The following is a 22,462-nucleotide window of genomic DNA, read 5'->3' on the forward strand; positions in this document are numbered from 1 at the left end:
CGTAAATGGTCCGACTGCTGTTGCTGTCCTTGCTCCTGTGTATGACTTAAGGTGCGAGTCGGCGCCCCAGCGGCTATCTGAGGATGCGGGCGTTATGCTCTTGAGTGCAGTTTGGCCTCGTCGACGCGACCTTGCTTCATCAAGAAAATGCCCAGGTTACACATCTTGTTGTTGTCCGGTTCCATGGACGGAGCTTTCCTGCCAATGATTCACAGCTTGTGATTAATGGATTCGTCGAGCGGGCGATGGGATTGCGACTGCATCTGCTGCAGTGTAATCGGATTGATGCAGATTCCCATGTGGTTTACTCTTATCGTCCACAAAGGTTGTCAGGCGTATCCACAAAATGCAGGGGAGCAGGCATTACCAGCGTTTGACTTGATCTGCCTAAGTGCAGCTCAAGTTCAAGCCAGTAGCGGAAAGCAAATCTGCGACTGCATTCTAAGGATGAATATCTCATCAATCTGCGAAACAATCATTCCCTGATAGAATATTCTAGCTAAGAAAACTAGTTGGTCCAGGGTGGCGTCTTCTCGCTAGGTCACATCTGGTTGCGGTTGCAGCAAGTGGGTTATGAGTGGAGATGTCAAGGGTTTATTTTCGGCGAGCAAAGGACTACATTCTCCACAGTGGAGATCGATCTTGTGGCTTTATTATCAGTCCAGAGTAGGGTAGGAAGTGGAATTGGATGGCATAGAAATAAAGTTTAAAAGGTGAATATGGTTGGTTGTTTTTGCAGTTGATGCCATTTTTCTAAAGTCCACTTAACAGATGGATTTTCATTTTACATTTTATATATCAAATTAATATTTATACACTTATAATCCATAAATATTTTGTATTTATTAATAATTATTGCAGATTATCACAGGAGAAAATAGAAAACTTAAATCCTTTAATCTACTCCCTCTAATCAATCAGATTCAGGCCACCTTTCATTTTCTTCCTCGCCAGTCCACAACAAACTCCACACTAGTCATATCTAGTCGGATTTGGTGTAATTGAGCACTTTGAATCTTTGGAGCTGTTAGCTTAGGTCACTTGTAAAACTCCATAATATAGACAGATTTTTATTCATTTCTTTTTATTTTTAAACTCAAAAAACTTAAGTTAAGTTTTATTCATATAAAAATCATACAATACAACAGCATAATAATCACATAATGAAAATATTAATTTTGATCAAGCATGATTTGAATCCCTTTGCACAGTGTGCATGCATATTAGTTTTCCCTCCTCTTAAAAGCTTCTTTAGAGTTTGGAGGTTGCATCTCAGCATAACTCAAAAGTGTGGCCATCATTCTCCTTGTCATGCTCACTCTCATTGTTGTCTTCCATTATTGTAGGTTGCTTTGCCTTGAGAGTGCAGATTTTACTCATGAAACTCTATGTTTTCTTTAGCAAGCTAGTCGTTGATGTGCTATGTCTCTGCATCTAGAAAGACCTCAAATACTCCTTTTGAGCTGTTGGATGTCACTTTAGATCTTGTTGAGCTTTGCATCCAAGGGTTGGAAGACAATGGTGTTAATCATAGCTTGCACCCTGTCACGTAGAAAGATGCTCATCTGTTTGTTGTGGAACTACCATGCAAAGTCTACCAGGATTAGCATCTGTGACTGGAGGCATTAGACTTCATCAACAAACTGGAGGAATGCCGAGTTAGCAGCTAGTGTGGTAGCTTTGGTTCATGTCATCGCTCTTGCTCTGGCTCTCTATGTCATTCCTGGTTTGGATGCTCCCTACTGTGGTGCTTGTGATGCTGTGGCATGGTGTTGTCATTAACTAGCATTTCTATGAGTGAGGTTGCTGGCCCTTCTTTCTTAGTGTGAATTGCTACACCATTGGTTGGGGTAGTTATAGAGTCAAGATTGATTTCTTGCTTTGTTCTTGACTCTATTTTTGAGTGTATTCCAGTTCTTCTTTAGAGAGGATTCTTTTAATTTGGCTTGTGGTTGATTTCATCTTGTTCTTTGGAGGTGAGATTATTGTTATCTTGGTCCTTTTTGCTGGTGGAGTCGCTATCAATGGCAAAAGCCCCTTCTCATCCTTTTCTTCTTCTTCCTCTCCGTCTTCTTTGTTAGATTTGTAGAGTAGATCCTTCCTTCTCTTTGATGCACATTCTCACTTTCTTTTTGCTTGTGGTGTTGTTGGAGGTACTTTCACATTGAGTGGAAATGCTATATCAAGAGGTGGCACAAATGTAGTGACATAGGAGAGTGCGAGAATTTCACATTTCTGGCCATTGTGGATCATTTTTGTAGCCAAATGTATTTCCTTGATGAGCTTTTTATGGAAGTAGCTTGTGATATCCACTTCAATTTTGTGTTATAAGTTATAAAGAGTTGCGATGGCTTTGCTGGTGGAGCTACTTGACTTGTGCATCTCGAGAGTTGAGATGAGGAACTTGAGCCTTGGCTTGGCCTTGTCAATGACATTGCTCATTTGCTCATTTGAAGTGAGCTTCCAGAGTTATAATTCTCAATAATCTTGATGCATCTTGGTGGCATTCCTTTTGTGTGTGACATGGATGAAACTTGCTTTGTGCCTAATAGTGGTGAGTCCAAAGAGCATAAATCTTCTCTTTGCCTACAATCCAACATGGAAGAGGACAAGGGCATCACAAATGGCTATGTGAAGTCGGCCTCTACGAATTCTCTTGCATCATGGAGAAAGAGTACAAGATCTACATTGCCAAGAAGATGCTTCCAGCTTTTCAAGAAAAAATGGTGTGTGCCCAAGAACACAAATATATCTTCACCACAAGCTACATCACATGGGTATTCAATTCAAAGATGAACTCCTTTATGAGAGGGCACATTGCTGTGCTGCATTGCTTCCCTAATGCTTGATCTTGGTGCTGTAGATCTTGATCTCAATCCTTGGAGGTACAGTTTTGCCCTAGAGTAAGTCTCTATTATAACTTTCTTCAATTTTTTCTATATTGGTTGGAGAATCTTGCTTTGTGTTGGTCTTTGGCAAGTTTGTTGATGAGTCTTGAGAGATTTGTTGATCTCCAAGTCTCATTTTTTGTCAAAATTTTTGAAGTCATTGTTTTTCTTCATTTTGAATTCTTGAGCTTGAATTTTGTAAACTTTGAGCGTGTTGAATTCTTGAGGTTGAGTCTTCATAGTCTTTATCTCTTTTCATGCTTATAGCTCTTTTTGATGTTTTATTCTTGAACTTTGAAGTTAAAACCTTCACTTCTTTCAAGGTTGTTGTTGATGACATTTGAGTCATATGATTGATATTTTTTGAGTTTATTGAAGTTGACGGCGTAAAAATGTTCACCATCAAGTGTTAAGATTGTTAGCATTCCCAAAGCTTTGAATTCTTGAATGAGGAATAGTCCTTCCCATCTTGACTTCACTTTAGAGCTGATTTTCTTGATATTTCCTCGAAACCAAAGTACTTGATCATTTGTTTTTTTACCAGTGGCAATGAATGAATTGGAATCCTTGACTCCATATATAATAAGCAGAATGTGCCCTTGCATTTTTTATTTCTTTGTTCTCCATGGCAGCAAGTTACACAAGCTAAGATAGTGTGAAGAGTTAACTAAGCTCTTTGTGTCAAAGTATTTTGACTATGCAGCATATGTCTCCTGGTTAACAGGTAATCACACATGTCTAACTTTCAATAAGGTAAAGAATCCAGTTCATTGTCTAGCTTTATTGAATCACAATTTATTGAGTGTGGTTTTCATTTGATTCAATTGTCTTATTACAGTTTTCCAACAACATACTATAATTTTATAAGTCACACATACAATACAGATAATTATAGTTACTGGGATCATAAGTTCATCACTACTATAGAGAAGAGAAACCATTCCAGGTTTATGTGCTTCCTTAGCCATCATAAGTTTGTACTTCCTGATATTGTGGCTAGATGTGTCAATTTCCAGTGACAAGGTCAGCATTTCAATGACTGAGCTTATGCTAGATCCACTTAAACCTACAGCGTGAAGATTACTTTGAAAGAGAGCACTAGAATAACTAAAGTTGATGTTGACGAACTTGATTTCTTCAATTGCCAAATAAATGGATTAACTCTTCTACTTGTTCTACCTTTTGTATGCTTGCAAGGAAGAATAGAAAAAAAGTCACTGCATTTCCAGTTGTGGCATGTCCCCAGCGTGAACTTTGAACTTAAAAGAAAAACCGAGTGAAGAGCCTTTGGTGATATCTGGGAAGACCCTCCGTGACAACATGAACTCACATTCCTTCTCTTGAGCAGCCTTGATTCAGACCAGTTCCATGGTCTCTTCCTTATACTGGCTGTCTCATGCATCCTTATTGCTACGTACCTTGAAAGCATCTCATAACTTGGAAACATAGGCCTCACAGAGCATTGTCCACGAGGAGCATAACTTGGACCATCTAGGAGCTTTTGAGTCAGGGAAAATCTTAAGAATATTCAAGTAAACCAAGCACAAATTATTATAGGTGACAATTCACTTAACAAAAATATTTTAGCTTAGAAATTGCATCATTTGCTTCTTGACATTCTTCTGAATAATTTTTAGGAACAACAGATCTTGAAAATCAAGACTGTAGTAAATCAAGGCATAACTCCCAGAATTTCTTACTATAAGCATAGAGTGATAGATCTCCTTGCTCAAAGATTTTTAGTGAAGCTTTTGTCAACAAGCTTGAGGAGGTTGATATTTTTACTCAAATACTTGATTTCAATCACCTCACCCCTGAAATTGGCATAGTACTGGTCTTCATAAAACTCTTGCACACAAAAAGCTGGACTTTATGTGGTCATCAAACCAGAGAGTCTTTCATTTCCTCTCTAAACTCCTAAACAATATTGCATGAACACTAAGAATATTACGTTAGTTGTCGGAATCTCCTCCTAGAGCATATGCGCATTCCTCGCGGCATTTACGCGGTGCCCTAAACTTCCGGCGGCCAGGTCACCGAGTTTGGAAGCAAAAGCGGTTCCCTTTTTTGGGAAACCGCAGTGGGAAGAACGCGGTGCCCTAAATTTCCTACGGCCCAGGCGCGGCCACGTCAGCGAGTCCAGGGTTCTATAAGTACTGCCCTTCTCTCCTCCGTTGATCATAGGGAAAAAGAAAAGTAAAGCAAAGCAATGCCAGCGTCTTCAGCGTTTGATTCGTCTCCAATCCGCGATGGTGCTCCGCCCGTCCGGAACTTCAGCCTCTCCAATCTCCCTGTGGTGCGCCAGATCGTAGATCTCGTCTACGACCCCGACAAGAAGGCCCAGGTCGATCGCGATGGCTACGCGGAGGAGATCGATCTCGGCGAGAAGCCCGCGATGATGCGGCGGCAGTGGTCCGTGGAGGATTTCGCCACCATCAGCGATGGGCAGCATCTTGGCCGCTGCCCCTACTCGTCCGTGGTGAAGAATCCGGGCGTGCCCTACGAGTTCCAGATGCCGCTCCACTACCCGCGCTTTAGCAAGCAGCAGTACGCCACCATGCCCGAGTGGCAGATCGATCGGCTGCTCGAGGAGTATGGGCTGCCCGCGTCGGCCATGGGCACTCTCGAGGAGAAGCGCGAGTACGCCGTGGGCGCCTTTCTCTGGCGCGATCAGAGCAGCAACTAGAGGGAAAGTATCCCTGATGTGTTCTTTCCTTGCGAGTGGATTCTTTTTGTTTGTTTGAGTGAAAGAAGGTTTCAAAGGTTTAGGTCGATTTTCGGCCAGTGTAAATTCCTGAGAGATGAATAAAAGGATCCGTCTCGACCTTGCTGTAGATGGTGTTCTTTGATGAATTAAGGGCCGGAAGCGTGAGCGACGCATGACGCCATCACCACGTATGCAAACCATGGTCGGCTTGAGGATGCGAAAAGTTTCTTCGACGCCATGCCGGAGATTTCGTGGAACGCATGTAGAGCATTTTCTTGGCGAGTGAAATACCGTGGCAAATTTGGTAACGTGGAATACCATGTTTGCAGGGTATCCCGCGGCCGGTCAAATTCATAGCGCAAAACATTGCTTTGATTCGAACAAGATACCGTTTCATGGACGATGCCCAAGCCGGAAATTCCATAGCTGCGAGGTAACATCAGACATAATCTCTTGGAACTCTTTTCTAGCTTCGTTGCGCTGCTTGGAAACATGCCGTGTGTTCCATGCAATGCCATGGCGTGACGCGGTTTCATGGAACACACTCTTGGCAGGCTATGCCGAGCTCCAATCAAGCAAAAGGTGTTTACACGTCTATGCTATGCTCAAGAAGTATGGGTCTTCTACGCGAGGCAAAGGAGCTCTTTGATTCCGTGCCTGGTGTGGTTCTAACGCTGGCAAATGCGATGCTTGTGGCGTTTGCTGGCAATGGGAGGTTCGAGCAGGCGATAAGCTTCTTCCACGCACTTCCACGTCGGGACTTTCTTCTTGCGGCTTGTGGCTTACGGCTCGAGCGGCAGCGTGGAAGATGTGAAATAGTTGTTTGATCGTCGCATGCCCGAGTGGAGCGATTGTTCATGGGTTTCAGTGATGTCTTCTGATGCCCAAGATGGATTGCTCGACGAAGCAAGAGAAATATTGGACAGAAATGCAGTGCCTATGGAACACGATGCTAAGATGGTTACGGCCAGAAAGAGGGAATGCCGCCATAAGCAGGACACCTTTGTTGCTTCACTCTTACGGCCGCTGTGGTTTTCCTCGCTCCAAGCAAACGCCGTGTTTGATCGAATGCCGTCGCGAGATAGAGTGTCGTGGAACGCTCTCCTGTTTCGAGAGGCGATCTCCAACCGGCATGGATATTGCTGGAGAGAATGCCGGAAAAGAAGAGTGTGACATTCGCGTGTGCTTCGTCCCTGGACGCCGGGTGAAGCTCCACGCCTTGCAAACTTAAGGATTCAAGCCGGACCACGCCTTTCGTCTCGCTTCTCCCAAGCTTTATAGCCGCCGTGGCGACTGATCACGGCCTGGAAGCGAACAAGCAAGCTGCAAATCGAGTTCTTGAGTTGGATCTTACCAAGGCTTCACCGTATGTGATTTGACCTCTCGAAAAACGAAACCAACGAGGATTTGTTATAATGGACACGGGTGTTCCATTTCTAGATTGACATACACTCTATACAAGAGCTACACACACAAACCATAGCTCATTACCACAGTCTTGGGACTTCTCGCAGCTCTAAAAGATCTCTCTCCTAAAACCTTGGAAGAACTCGATCTCACTTCCAGAGAAACGCGCCAATCGCGTAGTCCCGCTTGTCACGGAGAGCTCCGGTGATGAGCGCCGAGAGACCATACTCCTCGAACAAGCGGTCGAGCTGCCACTCGGGCATGGCCTCGTACTCGGCCTTGGTGTACCTCGGGTAGTGGAGTGGCATCTGGAACACGTACGGCACCGCGGGGTTCTTGGCCACAGCCGAGTACGGACACTTCGCCGCTGGAAGAATGGTGGTGAAAGCCGCTGCCGACGACGCCATCTCTTTCCCTCGCTCCTCCTCCTCGAAAAGATGGAACAATCTATCGGTGGTGGCGAGCTCGGACTCCTGCTCCTTGGGCTTCTTGTCGATCCAGCCCAGCACTTGGCGGAGAGTCGGGAGGCGGGGAGAAGCGCGATGATGATGGTGATGATCCTCGGGGTTGATAGGCATTTGGGCGAGATGGCAGTTATATGATTCTCGCGCGGGGAGAGAGGAGAATCAAATCTGGGAATGAGAAGCGACGATCCCTGCGAATGCAAATGGGGCGAGCCGGGCCGGAGAGAGGGCCAAAAGATTTTATACAAGTCTTGGGCTTGTATGGCGCTCGTGAGGGAATGGCGGCCACTCCCGGACGAACACTTGGGTATTCCCGGGCATGGATTTTGCAAGCGGTGGTGTTTCATGTGAGAGCCGGGATTGGTTGGTTGCGAGTTGATCTTTCACGATCGATCGAGCCAAAACCACGCGATGGCTTTGGAGGGACTCGCGACGATCTTATATTCAATCGATAGACGGATCGAATTTCCCCTCTCATGGTTGGGAATTTTGGAGCCTCAACCAGCGCCAGGCGCGGCCGCGATTGGCTATCATTTGAGCTCATGTGATCCAAGCCCGGCCGGGATCTCTCTCTCGCGACAAAAAGCATGACTTGGTCCTTTCCGCGCAGAGATTATATCATTGTTTCTGGATTGCGTGAATGATAGCCGAGAAGCTATCATCATCCACGACGAAATTTTCCAAGAATTTTAGAAATGCGTGAGGTAGTAGTCTAGTAGAAGAATAGTGGCTTCCTAAATTGGGGACACAGGAGGCAATGATTCTCCCTGCATTCGCGCGTAACTCCCATGCTTTTATGCCCGCGCAGTGATATGGTCCTGGATCTAGCAGAGAATATTCTATAGCATCTTTCCGATTTAAACCCCACTGCCCCGCGCACTGTCAGATCCAGGTATGGTGATGCTGCTGGGCTCCGAGAGCGCTGGAGGAGGAGGATCGCCGCCCGAGGGCTTCCATCTCCGGCGACCGTCCTTCTCCGCGAGGCTGAGGCAGATCGTTCGATGCGGCGGGAGCTCTCCTACTAGCTCTGCTTCTCTCAATGGATCGCCATCGCCATCGCCATCGTCTCACCCGGCAAATTTGCACAAGGATCGGGAGTTGAACAGGGCGACGAAGGAGCGGTGCCCCTACTCGGCGATCTCGCTCCACAATCCATCGGTGCCATACGAGTTCCGGATGCCGCTTCACTACCCGAGGTACACCAAGGCAGAGTACGAGCAGATGCCCGAGTGGCTGCTGGATCGGCTGCTCGAGGAGTATGGGCTGCCCGCGCGGAGCATGGGAGGCCTGGAAGCCAAGCGCCAGTATGCAATTGGGGCTTTCATCTGGTCCCTGGATTGACCGGAATCGATGTCTCTGTCTTTCCCTGTTGAAATTTGTATCGATTCCTTCCACCTCAAGGTGGAGAATTATGTGATTAAAGGCCGACATCGCTCAAGACTCCACTCCACTTGCAAGACTAGTATCTATATCACTTGGAAAAATTTCATAGATTAGAAAGTAGAGTACATCAAAGACCACTGTTTCAATCAAACTCATGATTTTCCAATAGAGAATGCAATTTTCACGTATCTAATACCTTTCAAGGATCCGTTGCTGCAAGCAATTGGAAGAAGAAGCCATGATTCCAAGCACTTACTTTGCCAGAAGCCCTCTTTCTGCTTTTAGGGTTTATGGATTTTTCCCGCTCTAGGGTTTTGAAATGCAGGGATGCGTCCTCAGCGAGGAGCAGCGAGCACGGAGCCTAGGCGCTGCCAAGGCGCGACTGGCTAGGAAATCCATCGGCGCTGGCGCGCATTTGAATAAGAGGTATCGATTTTGTTAGCTTTTGCTCTCGAAAATGTGATGAGAGATCGCCTTGACAGGAAGGAGGTGTGCGGGGTAAGGCCGCCTCTCGTGGTTGTGAATGTGAAAGGTGCTGTGTGCGGGGGGAAAGCAGAACTATCCACTGTTGGTCCCCATACTTCATTGGAGGACCTCGACGATTTTGATGATGACGCTTTCGAGGGGATTGATAGGCTTTGAGGAAGGAGGACGCTCGCGATGGAGGTTCTGGTTCATGTCAACGTATCTCCGGAAGCTCAATGTGTCCCAAAGGGATGCAGCGGTGAGCGACATTCTTCTGATTGTTGCCGGGCCACTATTTGAGAAGCTCGCGGATTTAGAAGTAGCTCCAGCAGCCATGGATTGCCTCTTTTAGGTTGACTGGTATTGTAATCACATCAATGATGTTTGGCTACTCTGACTCTGGAAAGGACGTGGGGAGATTATGTTTTGCTTAGAAACTGTTCCAGATGCAGGAAAAATATAAGAAGTTTCATCAAGGCCTTTCTAATGTAATTCCCTTGGATGATTGGAGGTGCCATCATCCAAATCATTGATTTTTTTCTTCTCCTTAGTCACTTCTTCCCACAGGTGGACAGACAAACTTATGGTAGCCAAGAGCAAGATGAGAACACGTGAGAAAGCAATGTGTACTTATCCAGATTCTTGAGTGTAGTTAAGGTTACAGGGTGATGCTGCTGGCTAGTGGTGGATGCCAGGCACAAGTCAGATCTGTCACTAGGCCAAATTGCAAGGCAAAGTAGAATCAGTTAGATGGGTTTGCTAGGGTGGCTGCTGTCAATGGCCAATACATCATTGGAGTATGCTCTATGACCAATATAAAATTAATTTTCAATTATAATCCTGCTGAAGGAGGTGAAGTTTGCTCTCTTCCTCTTTGTGATTGTGCAAGAATGACTCATTGTTTTACAGAGAAAAGAGGAGTATAGCAATTTTATTTTATTTATTTGGAAGCTCGTATTGTCATGAGAGCTATCTTAATCTTTCTAGTGTGTAAGTGGAGATTCACAAGATGTTATCATGAGATAGGGGGTGTTGGATTAAATGGTATGTTGGATTGGTTGTTAAAATATGGCTTGACTGGTATGTTTTAAGTTTTAAACTTAGATCTCAACTCATATTTTTATAGGTGGAGTTTATGAATCTGGAATGCCAACTACTGCATAAGAAGTGCCAAGAAGAGGAGAAAGGATGTAAATTTCTCATATGAACTTAGCAGAGTCGACTTTTGAAATTTCATTAAAGGAGTCTTTGGAAGTTTATAACCCATACATCTGGTAAATGATCCTTTTTTCCTTTTCCTATTTTTCTTTCTTTGTATTCTTCTTTTTGTGATAGAGTTTTCTTCTGCTGGTTTCAAGTGTGTTCTACAGCAATTATATATAGATCCTTGGGAGGCACCACCACTTTTGAAAGAGCTTGACTAGATGGAACTTGTTTCGCTGCTGTGGAGTGGAGAGAACTTGATTGTGAGCAACTGGATAGACTATCTAGGTTGAAGCAGCAGGTTCAAGAGCATGTGCCAAATGAAAGGGACGATGGGGATGTCTCCAGGAGCGGACCTGGTTCAGATGTACACATACGCTCAGTGCTTCTTTATGTGTTGCTATGGTTAGTGTTCATCATTTCATACACATGTTTTATTGGGGGAATAAGGCACCTTTGAGTGTCCTTCAATAGAAATAAGCTCCTTGGATCTTGGCAAGCATTTCATGCTACTTCTAGGAGCAGCTTCCAAGTGCTTGATATGGCTTGGAGGCAGTGTTGACTGCAGTTGTGGAAGAACAGTTCTACAGAAACGCTGCAAAGAATTATTTGTGGTTCTTGATTTCATATCAAATAAATCTAGCAAGGAACCAATATCAAGGAAAGGAGATTAAACTAAATTATAGATACATTGAAACTTTCAATTTATAATATAGTTAGAAAATAATGTACATACATTTTTATATAGTAATATCATTCACTAGATGTTAAAATACTAGTTTACTTAAATGTATTCAAATTAGTTAAATTCTAAATATATAATAAAGCATACTGTACAATTATTATATTAATATAAATTAGCACGTATTCATTAATTAACTATACATCTATTTTAAATATTTTTCTCAGAGACTACTTTATAGTTTGCAAGTACCCTGCAATATCACTAATAAATAGGGTATAGTTAATTATAACTATTGTAACAATAATAATTGTAAACTATATTAATACATTAAGCTAACTATATTATAATATAGCTAACTAATCATAGCTAATTTAATTCCAGTTCTAATTTATTTAATCATAAAAGAAATATAGTTAAAAAGATCTGGTAGGGTCTCTCTCTGCAAAAGGCTTTCTTTCAGTAACTTCAAGATGTATAGGATTTCTCATAAGGCGGAGTTCCTGTGTTAGCATGTTTGCAGCTGGAAAAGAAGATAGAGCTAATCTAACATTGCACATTGGGAGTAATTTGCAAACATCCACTAATTTAAAAAGATTCTTCTCTCATATCTTGTCTATCTCTTCCTGGTACTTGTTTAGCACCTTTATGCCACTACATGCTACCAACTAATTCAATGTCACTTTCTACCATTATGTCAATTGTGCAACTACTTTGACTAGAATTGCTTTATTGAAATAAATCACAGATCATATAACTTAGGAAGGTGCTCAAGGAGCTCAAGACACTCAAAGTTGGAAGGCACTCAAGCTGCTGAAGATAAGGGACTCAAGGCACTCAAGGTGATTAAGACAGACATGTATGTTAGATCATCTTATGGGTGTTGTTGGTGGTGTTTAAGGGGCACTATGTCACAGGCCTTCAACCCTCATGCTCCCCAAAACCAAGATTTGCAAGGCAAGCCCAAAAGATTAATGAAGTGACATAGCATGAGCAATAGAGCAATTGAAGTATCAGAGTGGAGAGTGATTGAGCCATAAAGGAACCTGAAAGAGCAAGAATCTAGATTTATGCACAATTATCCATTCAGATTAAGCAAAGGGTTATGCAACGCATATTGTAATTCAAAAAACAAAACACTTCAATTTAATTAATTAAAAACATTTAGTTTAGAATTAATTTAATTAATATGAATTAAAGTTGATATTTTAACTTAAATAAGTGTGATGAAACATTAAGCTATTTAATTTAAATATTTTTACATATATGAGTCGAAACTACTCTACAACAGCAAACATGTTCTTCACCAAGAGCAAGAAGGATCGTGGTCTTCATATCTGCAGGCGCCAATGCATGAACTGCAAGTTCCTGTAAAATTTGAAGCTTCCGCTGCCTGTTCCAGCAAAGTCTCTCTGGAAAAATCCCCAACAGGTAAGCAAAGCTGAGCCCAAGGGAAAGCCAGTCATCTCGACAGCAGTACTCCCCACCTTCATCAAGCACAGGAGAGCGGAACATAACAGTTCCAACCTCCTCTCTCATGCTATCGTCCCAGTGAGCAGCACAGTCGAAGTCGTTCAAAACGAGCCTCTGGTCTCCAGTTCCGTGTTCCATGACGATGAAATTGCTCGGTTTGATATCCCTGTGGAAAACTTTGCGATGATGCAGAGCTCTCACCGCCTCCGACGCTTCTCTCCAGCACTTGGCAATCTGTTTCGCAGTTGAGACGTGCTTCTTGCTGAAGGGGACACCCACTCCCTCCAGCTCCACAAATCTGAGACCCCGGCCTGCTCCATTCACTCGACCATGTCCGATCATCTTCCGTAAGTATCTGCAATCAGATGAGTGACCCAAGAAGTGCGCCCGGATATCAAGATCGATGTAGTTTTCAGAAGACACCTTGACAACGCTGGCCAATCCTGCTGTTGCAAAGACGCAAGACCTGGGCCCTGAAGCCAGCACGCTCGAAACTTGAACGCTGCCGGTTTTGCTTTCATAGACGAACTCGACTGGGCCGTAGCAGTCAGGTGCCACACTTCTGAAATACTTGACCAGTGAATGGAAACCTTCAGGTGGTGCGAAAGGAAGTAACTCCTGGAAGCTAGCACTGTGCATACGAGATAACAAAGCCTCTGGCACGTCCATGTCTTGCACCGGCTTTATAGACCAGTTTCTTTCGATCCCAAACTCGTTATTGATCAAGCGCGCCATGTCGATCAAGCACACTTCCCATAGCCCAGCCTCTGCAGTCATCTGACCGCTTCCCCTTTGGAAGCCAGGAGCATATTCTAGCAGCTCCAAGCTTCCTAGATCATCCTCGCCATTCTTCCTGATGTGAAACTTGAAAAAAAAGACAAATTGGACACGAATGATCAATGCAGCCATACAACTGTAGTTGCCCACCCTGTTTTTGTTGTAGTTGAGAACATAGTTAAGCAGCTGGCTGAGGCTGTCTGAATTCGTGGCAATTCCATCTGGATCATCGACACTCCCATGGGACCATGTAACCTGCACGTCCAATGGAATCACCTCGTTGCGGTCGATGATCACCTGCACATCCGGAATGACGCCAAATATTTCAACACGCCCTTGGTCGCTGACAGCAGCTGCCCTTGCAATTGCGAGAAGGTAAGGGTAGTACCTTCTTTCGTGCAAAGTCGACATAAAAGCTGATAGATTTGGTGAGTCCCCGAAGAGGTGTAGCCACAACCAGCTAAGAGCAGCTGCAACACGAAAGCTTTGAGTGCCAACGAGCTCTGTCACAAGAACACATCTTGTCTTCCCTTGAAAATAAGACGCCTTCAACTTCTTGGAAGGTCGTAGCGGTGATGAGAAGTACGGCAAGGCAGACAAAGTACCTGCAAAACCGAACACTCACTAAGACTCTCGTGTCTAAGGTATGCCATGTGCTCATACCTTCTGCTTGAGCTGCACTCGGCTGAGGAATGTAAACGAGGTGATCTTTAGCAAACACTGTGTCGTCGTCAATGACAGAAACCCCATCCACTTCAAGGGCACCATGAAGCCCATACCTCTCCAACTGCTTGTAAATTTTCTTTGCCAGCAGCCCTGCTGGAGGAATTCGCACCTTGATTACCTCCGTGCTATCGTTGGCTCGCACAATCGTTACTGTCGTCACCATATGCACATCTGTATCCTAGAAAGTGCCTTTGCACGGCGTGCAGGCTTCGATTCGACTCGCGCTTCTCCTAGAACATCATCGTGCGATCGGCGGGCGAGATCTTTGAATGCTCAAGAACCCTAATCCTAAAATTAGCATTTGTACATAATACCCGCGGGCATCGGTTGCAAATCCCCCAGCCGGTGTGCTCCCCGTTGGGAAGGGCACTCCAACGGGGTGTAATACTGTATACAACAACTGAAAATCTGATTTGATATTTTTCTAAAAAAATGTGAAAAACAATATAGTTTATATGAGAAATATAAAACCACGTTATAATCTTGTTAGCTTTTATTATTGTATAAAATGCATTATTATTGATGTCATTGTTGACACTTGAAACTAAGACAACGCAAGAAGATCACTGTCTGGAGCAAGGTAGAAATTGGCAGCCATTCACAGGGATGCAATGCAAGCTTAGATATTCTAGATAATTTTTGTTTACATCTATTTAATTTTCTGTTCACTATCTATTTTCAAGCTCTTAATGATAATTACTTATGAAGTTTATGGTTATTTAATTGTGACAATATTTCTTACATTAATTAGGCTAATTTTGTATTCATTGTCATATGAGTCATATGCTAACTCATTTTTTCACATATGCCCAGTAAGTAGTAACCATGGGCTTTACCACATAAATCCATTGCTCCTAAAGGCCATCAGTACGACAATCAATTTGGGCAAAATGTTTTCTAGCCTTTAGTGGGGTTTTTTCTTCTTGGATGTGAGTTCTAGTACATTTTTCTCAGACATGTATGATCAGCCCCTTCTGAAATAATATGACATGATAGAATCCCCACTTGATACTGAATGCCACTAACGCTGATGTGGTGTAGCATGTTCTGAAGAATATGCTAACCAGGTGGATATGAGTTTAGGGTAACATGGCTAGTGGATGTCTAACAAAGGAGGAGCAATAACAAAGGAGTAAGTCTCCAACCATGGTGACGGTTGCAATTGCTGCCATTCTTCCATTTCTTGTTGACCTATGCTCTTCCTTATCTCCTCTGGCCATTTCAGACACCTGGATCACAATAGCCTCTCGGTCACCAAATCCAAAGTAAGTGTTGTGTTTAAAAAGGTTGTATGTTGTGTTTAATGACATGTATGTGCCACTGGCTCAATAGCGCAGAGACAAGGCAATAAAACACGCAGCTCCTATATTTTATTTGCTTTTGCTACACTCCATTGGTGCAATCTGGGACAACAGGTATGTGTTCCCATAAAGTTTAGTATTGTTTTGGAGATATCTAATGCATTTTGTTGCAGGCGATGAAAACAAAACTTAGAAGTAGAGCAAAATGAGTTTGAGATCCATTGGCCGGTCTCACAGACCGTGCAAGCAAGCTCACAATAGACCTTGAAGGATCCAATTTTAACCGGGGAGTGCAAGTGACAGTGAGTCTTAAGTCTGCATCAACCAGCACACATACTGAGACATCTGTGGTGCCACATTTATCAAACTGCAACAAACACCATAACACTCAGTGTAAGCCAATTCCTTCCAAGGTGTGTGTAAAATGTGGTCGACACATGAAGTTGTTTCTATCAAGGACTGCGAAGCATTCTAACATGCCACTTTTCAAATGCTTGAATAAGGTGAGTTTACTATTCGTATAGATTATGAACTTACAGTGCTCTTCCAAGAGTGCAACAACTTTGAGTGGGTTTCAGATTGCCTGAAAAGTGGAAGTCCGAGTCTAATAACCACAATAAGAAGAGGTGGTTGTTTTAGATGTGGTGCTTTAGATCACTGGATACAAGACTGTTCATATCCTCCCGCAAAGGATATGTAGAGTTCATATGGTTTCACAGTATGCCAAATGAAGCCCCTCCTGAACGTAGAGCACTACCCAAATGAGTAGATTCACAACTGGAAGCAGCAAATCCGCCACCAGCAGAGTCGATAAAACAAGAAATGGTGGTTTCACCACCTCTGCCTGAGAAAAATGATTATTCGTAGTACCAATGTAAAGTATAATATTTACTTTGTAGGACTCTTTTTTATATGTAATATCAGGACTTGGATTTAAGATTCTGAAGCATTGTGTTCCCCATGAACTAATTTAAGCCTCGACAGTATAAAACTTCACATTCATAAAAGGTTTATAATTAGACATCGCACCAAGGCATCAAATTTGCCATATATGTAGCTAAAATAACTACTTGGAGGCCAACCTCATTTAGCAGCTGAAGCACAAACATAAGCTTCCTGGATGCGATTGCCACTTTCAGCTGCTCCTCGTACTGCATGAAGGAGGACAAAGTCTGCATCTCCTTTAGCATGTTCCTTGATGCAGGCAGTAACATACCCATACCCTCACTCCCATTTCCATTTTCCTTGTGAATTATGTGCATGATAGCCACCATGACTTCCTTTATTGCAGTACGGCAAGCTACTGCTTCACCAGAGTCTGCGATGGACTCTGACGACACTTCAACAATTTCCACATGCCGTTTCGGAGGGCTGAGAGGTGGGCCAACCTCAAGGTCAACCTCAACATAAACAATACAAGCCTTGATTGACTCTGTGGACTCACTCTTGAGATAACTCTTGGGAGTTTGCAAGCGTCTGCATGGGAGTCTCTCAAGGCTCCAGCAGATGTTGTAGTGTTCACCACTTCAAATGGGACAGTCGTAGGCAAATGAAATGGAGTAGGTGGTACACCTGGGCTGAAGGGAAAATCCAACTGTCAGCCAGCAAAGGGTGTGTAGAACTCTGCATAAAGATCCATAGGGGGAATATTTTTTGAGGTGAGAAAGTTGGTACCAAGAGTTGCAGGCATTACCATTGGAGACATGGGGACAACTTGTGTAGGTCATGCAGATTGGCCTGGTGGGAGATAGCCTTCCCAACCGTTTTTGGTGGGATCCTATGATAAAGCTTCTATTGAAATGATGTTGACTTTCCCTACAACATTCATTGTTGGGAAGGTTGAAGCAAATGCAGCACCACAAGATCAATGCAGCAGTGGAGATGTTGAAAGGCTGCATATGATGAGAGGCAGCCTCTAACCCTAGATGTCATTCATCCTCTTAACTTTGAAGTGGAAGGAAACTAATATATACATGTATAGTGCAAAAGTTTGCCTAATATTTTCAATTTTCAATGATAGGCTTGCTTTGCTAAAGTGATTATTAACTTCAACTTCCTGGAAGTATTGTATTATGCTTCAAAACACGAAATTAAGAATTTTAACTGTATCACAATAGTTAGTACTTCTACAGGCTACAAGACATAATAAACTCCAGATGAACAAATGTCATTAAAAATAACATTATATATATATTAATGCATCAAATCCAAAATAAAATGAACAATAGCTTATTCTAATATTAGTAGGGATAAATTTGTATCTTTGAAGATTTACATTTCACTATTTCCTTAGCTTTTTAACAACATTGTGAAACAACAACAGAATGATTTGATGATGGTATCAATAAATGCAGGAATGCAAAAGATAGAGTAGTAGTGAATCATAAAAACTGAATTATAATAATAATTATCATAATCAGATGCACCATTCTGGGGTTCACTTTCCAGGATATAGATGTGCATATGGCGACAATGGTAATGATTGTGCAAGCCAATGATGGCACAAGAGGTGATCAAGGTGCAATTTCCTCCAGCAGGGATGCTAGTAGAGAAGATCTACAAGCAATTAGAGAGGTATAGGCTTCATGGTGCCCTTGAAGTGGATGGGGTTTCTATCAATGACGACAACATAGTGTTCGCTGAAGATTGCCTTGTCTACATTCCTCAACCAAGTAGAGCTCAAGTAGAAGGTATAAGCACATGGCATACCTTAAACAGTGAGTGTTGGATTTTGCAAGTACTGTGTCTATTTCTCATCACTAGATAAATGGTTGATTTCATGTTTACCCTTTTTCTTTTGGTCTACTTTGTGTGGTTCTTTAGTTGAGCTATAGTGTGCTATGTTCTTTTGACATGCTGTGGGTGTCCGGCATGGTCGTGCCTAGATCTGGCTCCTTGTTTGGGGTACTCACTATGGCTGTTGTCTTCCATTGGTACTCAACTGGTTATCTTCCCTGTCACTAATAGCCTTGTGCCTTGGATCTGTGTTTCAATTTGTGTTATGGCCATGGTGGTGCACGAGGTGATTGCTGCCAGTGACCCTAAATGAGAGGGTCCAGGCAAGGTCCACCTAGAGAGGAATGAAACAGGAGGCATAGTAAGAACATAGAAATCCTCTGTTTTCTTTTATCTCTTACTGCTAGTTCCTGAGGAAATCCAACTTAAAGGGTCAAAAAGAAAAGGAATGGAATGAATTGTGGGTTGGCTGCCTTTACAGGCCCACAAAAAATAGTGAAAGCAAATCAAAATGCCCAGTGAAGGGAGCACCAAAAAGTGACGTGGCTGATGTGTATATTACATTACAGACACTTTATAAATTTCATTAGGGGCCATGCTGAAAGACAAAAAAGAGAAAAAAAGTTGGTGGACCATCATGCAAGTGACTTATCCATTTTTATTTTTCCTTACCTCCTCATGTGCAACAAGAGATCACAAAATGGTCCTATTGTATCAACTAACAACCGAACAAGATGCCCAGTATCCCTCCTTTCGATTCCATACTCTATATCATATCAATTCCTGGGAGAATTTGGTAAAGTTGTGTGTTCCGAAGTTGGTGTAGGGTTCTTCCTAGAGCCATGAATATAACAACGTTGTCTCATGCACAAGCTCTGCCACCTTTCGTGCCAGGACATGTAAAGGAATTGCACATGTTTTGGCTCTGCAGCGGAGCAGCATTTGCGTTTCAGTAGGGAGACCGTTTCGCAGCACATTAAATCTGTCCAGCCGAGCACAAAGTAACAGAAAAGAGAGAGTTATGAGGGCCTATCGTGAGTTTGGGAGAGTTAACTTTCTCAATTAGAAGCTCTTGGATCATTTGTCTTGCACTAGCCAGAGGCTCTGGGATAGGATTTGGGATTTCCTCAGTGGCCATGACGATTGCGGAAGTTGAATATTTTCTTGCAAAATGTTCCTGCTCCCATTAGGGATGGAAATCCCCCATCCTCTAGTTGCTCTGATCGCTACCGGACGGGTGATAGACTAGTTACAGATAAAATTTAATTTATAACGATGTTTTTTTTTTGGGAAGTCGAAATAACATATGTAGCTATGAAATTAGTTGGCCGTATTTGGGAACTCGTACACAAACGAGTAAGGCAGCTGCCCGAGGTGGTTGATGGTCGTGAGATCGTAAATGAGATCCATGAGGAGATTGGAGAGGCTGAAGCTTCAAATGGGAGGAGCTTTGTGATATACCAATGAAAAACTAGATTAATTTCCTGGATGTCAATTTCGAAACTTTTTAGCTCCTCCACAGCCACACTTTGGTCTTTGGGAGTTGGAAGGCTCCTATACTTACATGGTCATGGAAAAATTATTCAACATCATATAAAGGTTTTTTTTAATGTGATGAAGCCAATTTCATAGGATAAATGAGGTTTTTGAAAAAACAATCTATAAAAGAGGATATTATTGGTAAAATAGATGTTTTTGTAGGAAGTATGTTTCAAACATGTTTGAAAGAAGTTTATTGTGAGAAGTAAATAGTATTTTTATATTAATTTGATGCATGACCATTTGTAATTATTTTATTTTCTTGTAAAATAAGTGGAAATATGCAAAGTTATTATTTGGAATAAGATTTTATTAATTGTAAAAATTAAATTTTGATTTAAAAACAGCATATACATGGAATCTTCTCCGAAAGCCGCGGAAGCAAAAGAATGGGGTGATTCTCGCCATAGCCCACCTCCTGTGTTTTCCTTTCCACGCTCGGCTCTACAGGAAAATCGCACAAACCGTATAAGCTCCCTCTCTCACTCGCTCGCTCCATCGATTGATCGATCGAGATAGAGGTTTAGAACTGGCCACCACTGTAGGCTCTACCAAATTGCCAGTTCGCCGGCGCGACGTTGAGCGAGGTGACCTTGCGGCCATCGCTGCCGGTGACCCTAAACGAGAGGCTCTGACCGCCAAGGTTGCCCCCGATCATCCAGTTCTGGCCCCAATTCCTTGCCATGGGCATCCAATTGGTGTTTGAGCCTTTGATTTCCACGCCCACGACATCGCCGCTGCCGCCTACATTCTCGATCAGCACCAGATTGAAGAAGGTGTGCCCATTGATCGTGTAGTGGATGGCACCTTGCCTTTGGCACGGCACTCTAGATCATCACAGCACATCACAGGCGATTTTAGGAGGGGCTCTTGCGGTGGATCGATTATCTGTCTCGCTTACCTGCGGTACTGGAGGAGGACGTGACCATAGGGAATGCTGGCGATCTGGGAGAAGGCCGGCTGCGAGAGATCAAAGTGCTGCTTGGGCGGATCGCACCAGCCGCCATTGCTCCCCGGAGGACAGAGATTGGTAGCGGTGACGACGGTGGAAGGATTTCTCGGGAGGCATCCCGTGCCCGCGCAGCGAATCTCATAGCAAGCGCCGCAAATGTCGCCGTTTTCGAAGAGCGGGGTGCTGAGGGCAGTGGTGATGTAGCCATAGCCGGCGCTCAGCTGGTTTCCATAGCCGCAAGCTCCATCTGGAGAGGAATGAAACCGGGGGCGTGGTAAGAACAGGGGAATTGAATTCTCTGTTTCTTTTATCGCTTACTGTTAGTTCCCGAGGCATCGCTTCCTCCATAGTACGTCGCGTGAGCATCTAGCCATCCGCCATCGCCGCGAGCTCCTGGCATTGCCGCGATGAGAGCTAGCAAAATCCAAGCAGTGGCAAGCGCCGCCATGGATTCAAATGTGTTTAAAACAGAGCTTCCAAAGCTAGAAGATTGATCGATCGAGAGTGGAAGATCTGGTCAAGGCCTAGAGATTGGAGAAGATCCAACTGACGGATCAGAAGAAAAGAGAAAGAAAAGGAATGGAATGAGTTGTGGGTGAGAGTTGGCTGCTTTTATAGGCCCGGGAAAGATAGTGAAAACAAATCAAAATGCCCAGTGAGGGGATCTATTGTAGCTCATGTGGGACTACTGTATGAAATGAAAAAGAGAGAAAAAAAAGTTGGTGCACCAACATGCAAGTGACTTATCCATTTTTTTTTCTTTTTTTTCTTTTCAACGAGCCTCCCCATGTGCAATAAGAGATCACAAAATGGCCTTATCATATCAACGAACAACCGAACAAGATGCCTAGGATCCCTCTTTTGGATTCCTTAAGATTTACACTCTATATCATATCAGAAGTTGGTACAGTTGATATATATTTGTATGCTACAAAGAAGGGTTTCTCCCACAGCCATGATTATAACAACGGTAGCTCTGCCACCATTTTACTTGGGTGTCAGGACATGTAAAAGAGTGAGGAATTGCACATGTTTTGGCTCTGCAGCGGCGCAGCGGTTGCATTTCGGTAGGGAGACCGTTTCGCAGCGCATTGAATCTGTCTAGCCGAGCACAAAGTGACAGAAAAGAGAGTTCTGGGGCCCCATTCTGAGACCGGGAAACTGGGTCAGTCACAGAGTTTCCAATTGGAGAGTTAACTTTTTTTAGTTCTCAATCAATTTCTGACACAAAGTCTAGAGAGCGATCGAAGAGAGAAGCTTTGAATCTTGGATAGGACTGGGCATTTCGTCGGTGGCCATGACATTTGCTGTCTGACGTTTGATGAATCTTTTCATGCAACATGGTCTCCAACCCGAAAGCTTGTGGGGAATTGGAAGACACCCTTTGGAATCCGAGGGCTTTGAAGTTTGTGTGGCCGGTTTGGTGTGCAGTGGGGTGGTTTGTTGATTCTGTTTTCATGGGTACCAGACGTGTCTGTAGCGCATTTGACAAACTTGCAAAACAGCAAACAGAAGGTGAGTGCGACGCACAATCACGCAGCCTGTGGGAAAAAGAGAGAGAGAGAGAGAGAGAAAAGAAGAACCAGAAAGCGATCACATGTGCTATCACATGGATGAGGTATTACCAATTCTTTATGCAAATTTCATGAAATCCCCGGAATCGAATCGTTTGGGGGCGAGAGTTAACGAGGCGAAGAATCATGTGGTGAGTTTGGTCAATCCCATGTGTTCGCTGCACTAACTGGTGGTGTTGTTTCAA

General features: G+C 43.5%; 4 protein-coding genes across 5 annotated transcripts; 1 reads left to right on the plus strand and 3 right to left on the minus strand.

The window, feature by feature from the left end:
• The first annotated feature begins 5,053 nt into the window (after positions 1-5,053).
• LOC9650957 lies at positions 5,054-5,722 on the plus strand. Its single transcript, XM_002968698.2, has one exon. The coding sequence runs from the start codon at positions 5,098-5,100 to the stop codon at positions 5,572-5,574; it is 477 nt and encodes a 158-aa protein (XP_002968744.1). The 5' UTR covers positions 5,054-5,097; the 3' UTR covers positions 5,575-5,722.
• Positions 5,723-7,010: 1,288 nt separating this feature from the next.
• LOC9650958 lies at positions 7,011-7,580 on the minus strand. Its single transcript, XM_024673923.1, has one exon. It carries the CDS (start codon positions 7,578-7,580, stop codon positions 7,152-7,154), a length of 429 nt encoding a protein of 142 aa, XP_024529691.1. The 3' UTR covers positions 7,011-7,151.
• A 4,857-nt stretch (positions 7,581-12,437) lies between these two features.
• Positions 12,438-14,336, minus strand: LOC9650959 (serine/threonine-protein kinase PknJ). 2 transcript variants are annotated; one of them, XM_024673597.1, is made up of 4 exons: positions 14,113-14,336; positions 13,838-14,054; positions 13,600-13,746; positions 12,438-13,536 (listed from the first exon to the last, which is right to left on the minus strand). In XM_024673597.1, the coding sequence occupies exon 4, from the start codon at positions 13,447-13,449 to the stop codon at positions 12,448-12,450; it is 1,002 nt and encodes a 333-aa protein (XP_024529365.1). In that variant the 5' UTR covers positions 13,450-13,536; positions 13,600-13,746; positions 13,838-14,054; positions 14,113-14,336; the 3' UTR covers positions 12,438-12,447. The 2 variants fall into 2 exon arrangements, with proteins under 2 accessions (XP_024529365.1, XP_024529364.1); XM_024673596.1 differs by having other exon boundaries at positions 12,438-13,746.
• Positions 14,337-20,053: 5,717 nt separating this feature from the next.
• Positions 20,054-21,272, minus strand: LOC9658578 (expansin-A11). Its single transcript, XM_002968976.2, has 3 exons — positions 21,022-21,272; positions 20,653-20,950; positions 20,054-20,578 (listed from the first exon to the last, which is right to left on the minus strand). The coding sequence occupies exons 1-3, from the start codon at positions 21,149-21,151 to the stop codon at positions 20,275-20,277; spliced, it is 732 nt and encodes a 243-aa protein (XP_002969022.2). The 5' UTR covers positions 21,152-21,272; the 3' UTR covers positions 20,054-20,274.
• Between the last annotated feature and the right edge of the window lie 1,190 nt (positions 21,273-22,462).

Source organism: Selaginella moellendorffii, unplaced genomic scaffold, assembly GCF_000143415.4.
Source record: "Selaginella moellendorffii unplaced genomic scaffold, v1.0 SELMOscaffold_11, whole genome shotgun sequence".
NCBI lineage: Eukaryota > Viridiplantae > Streptophyta > Lycopodiopsida > Selaginellales > Selaginellaceae > Selaginella > Selaginella moellendorffii.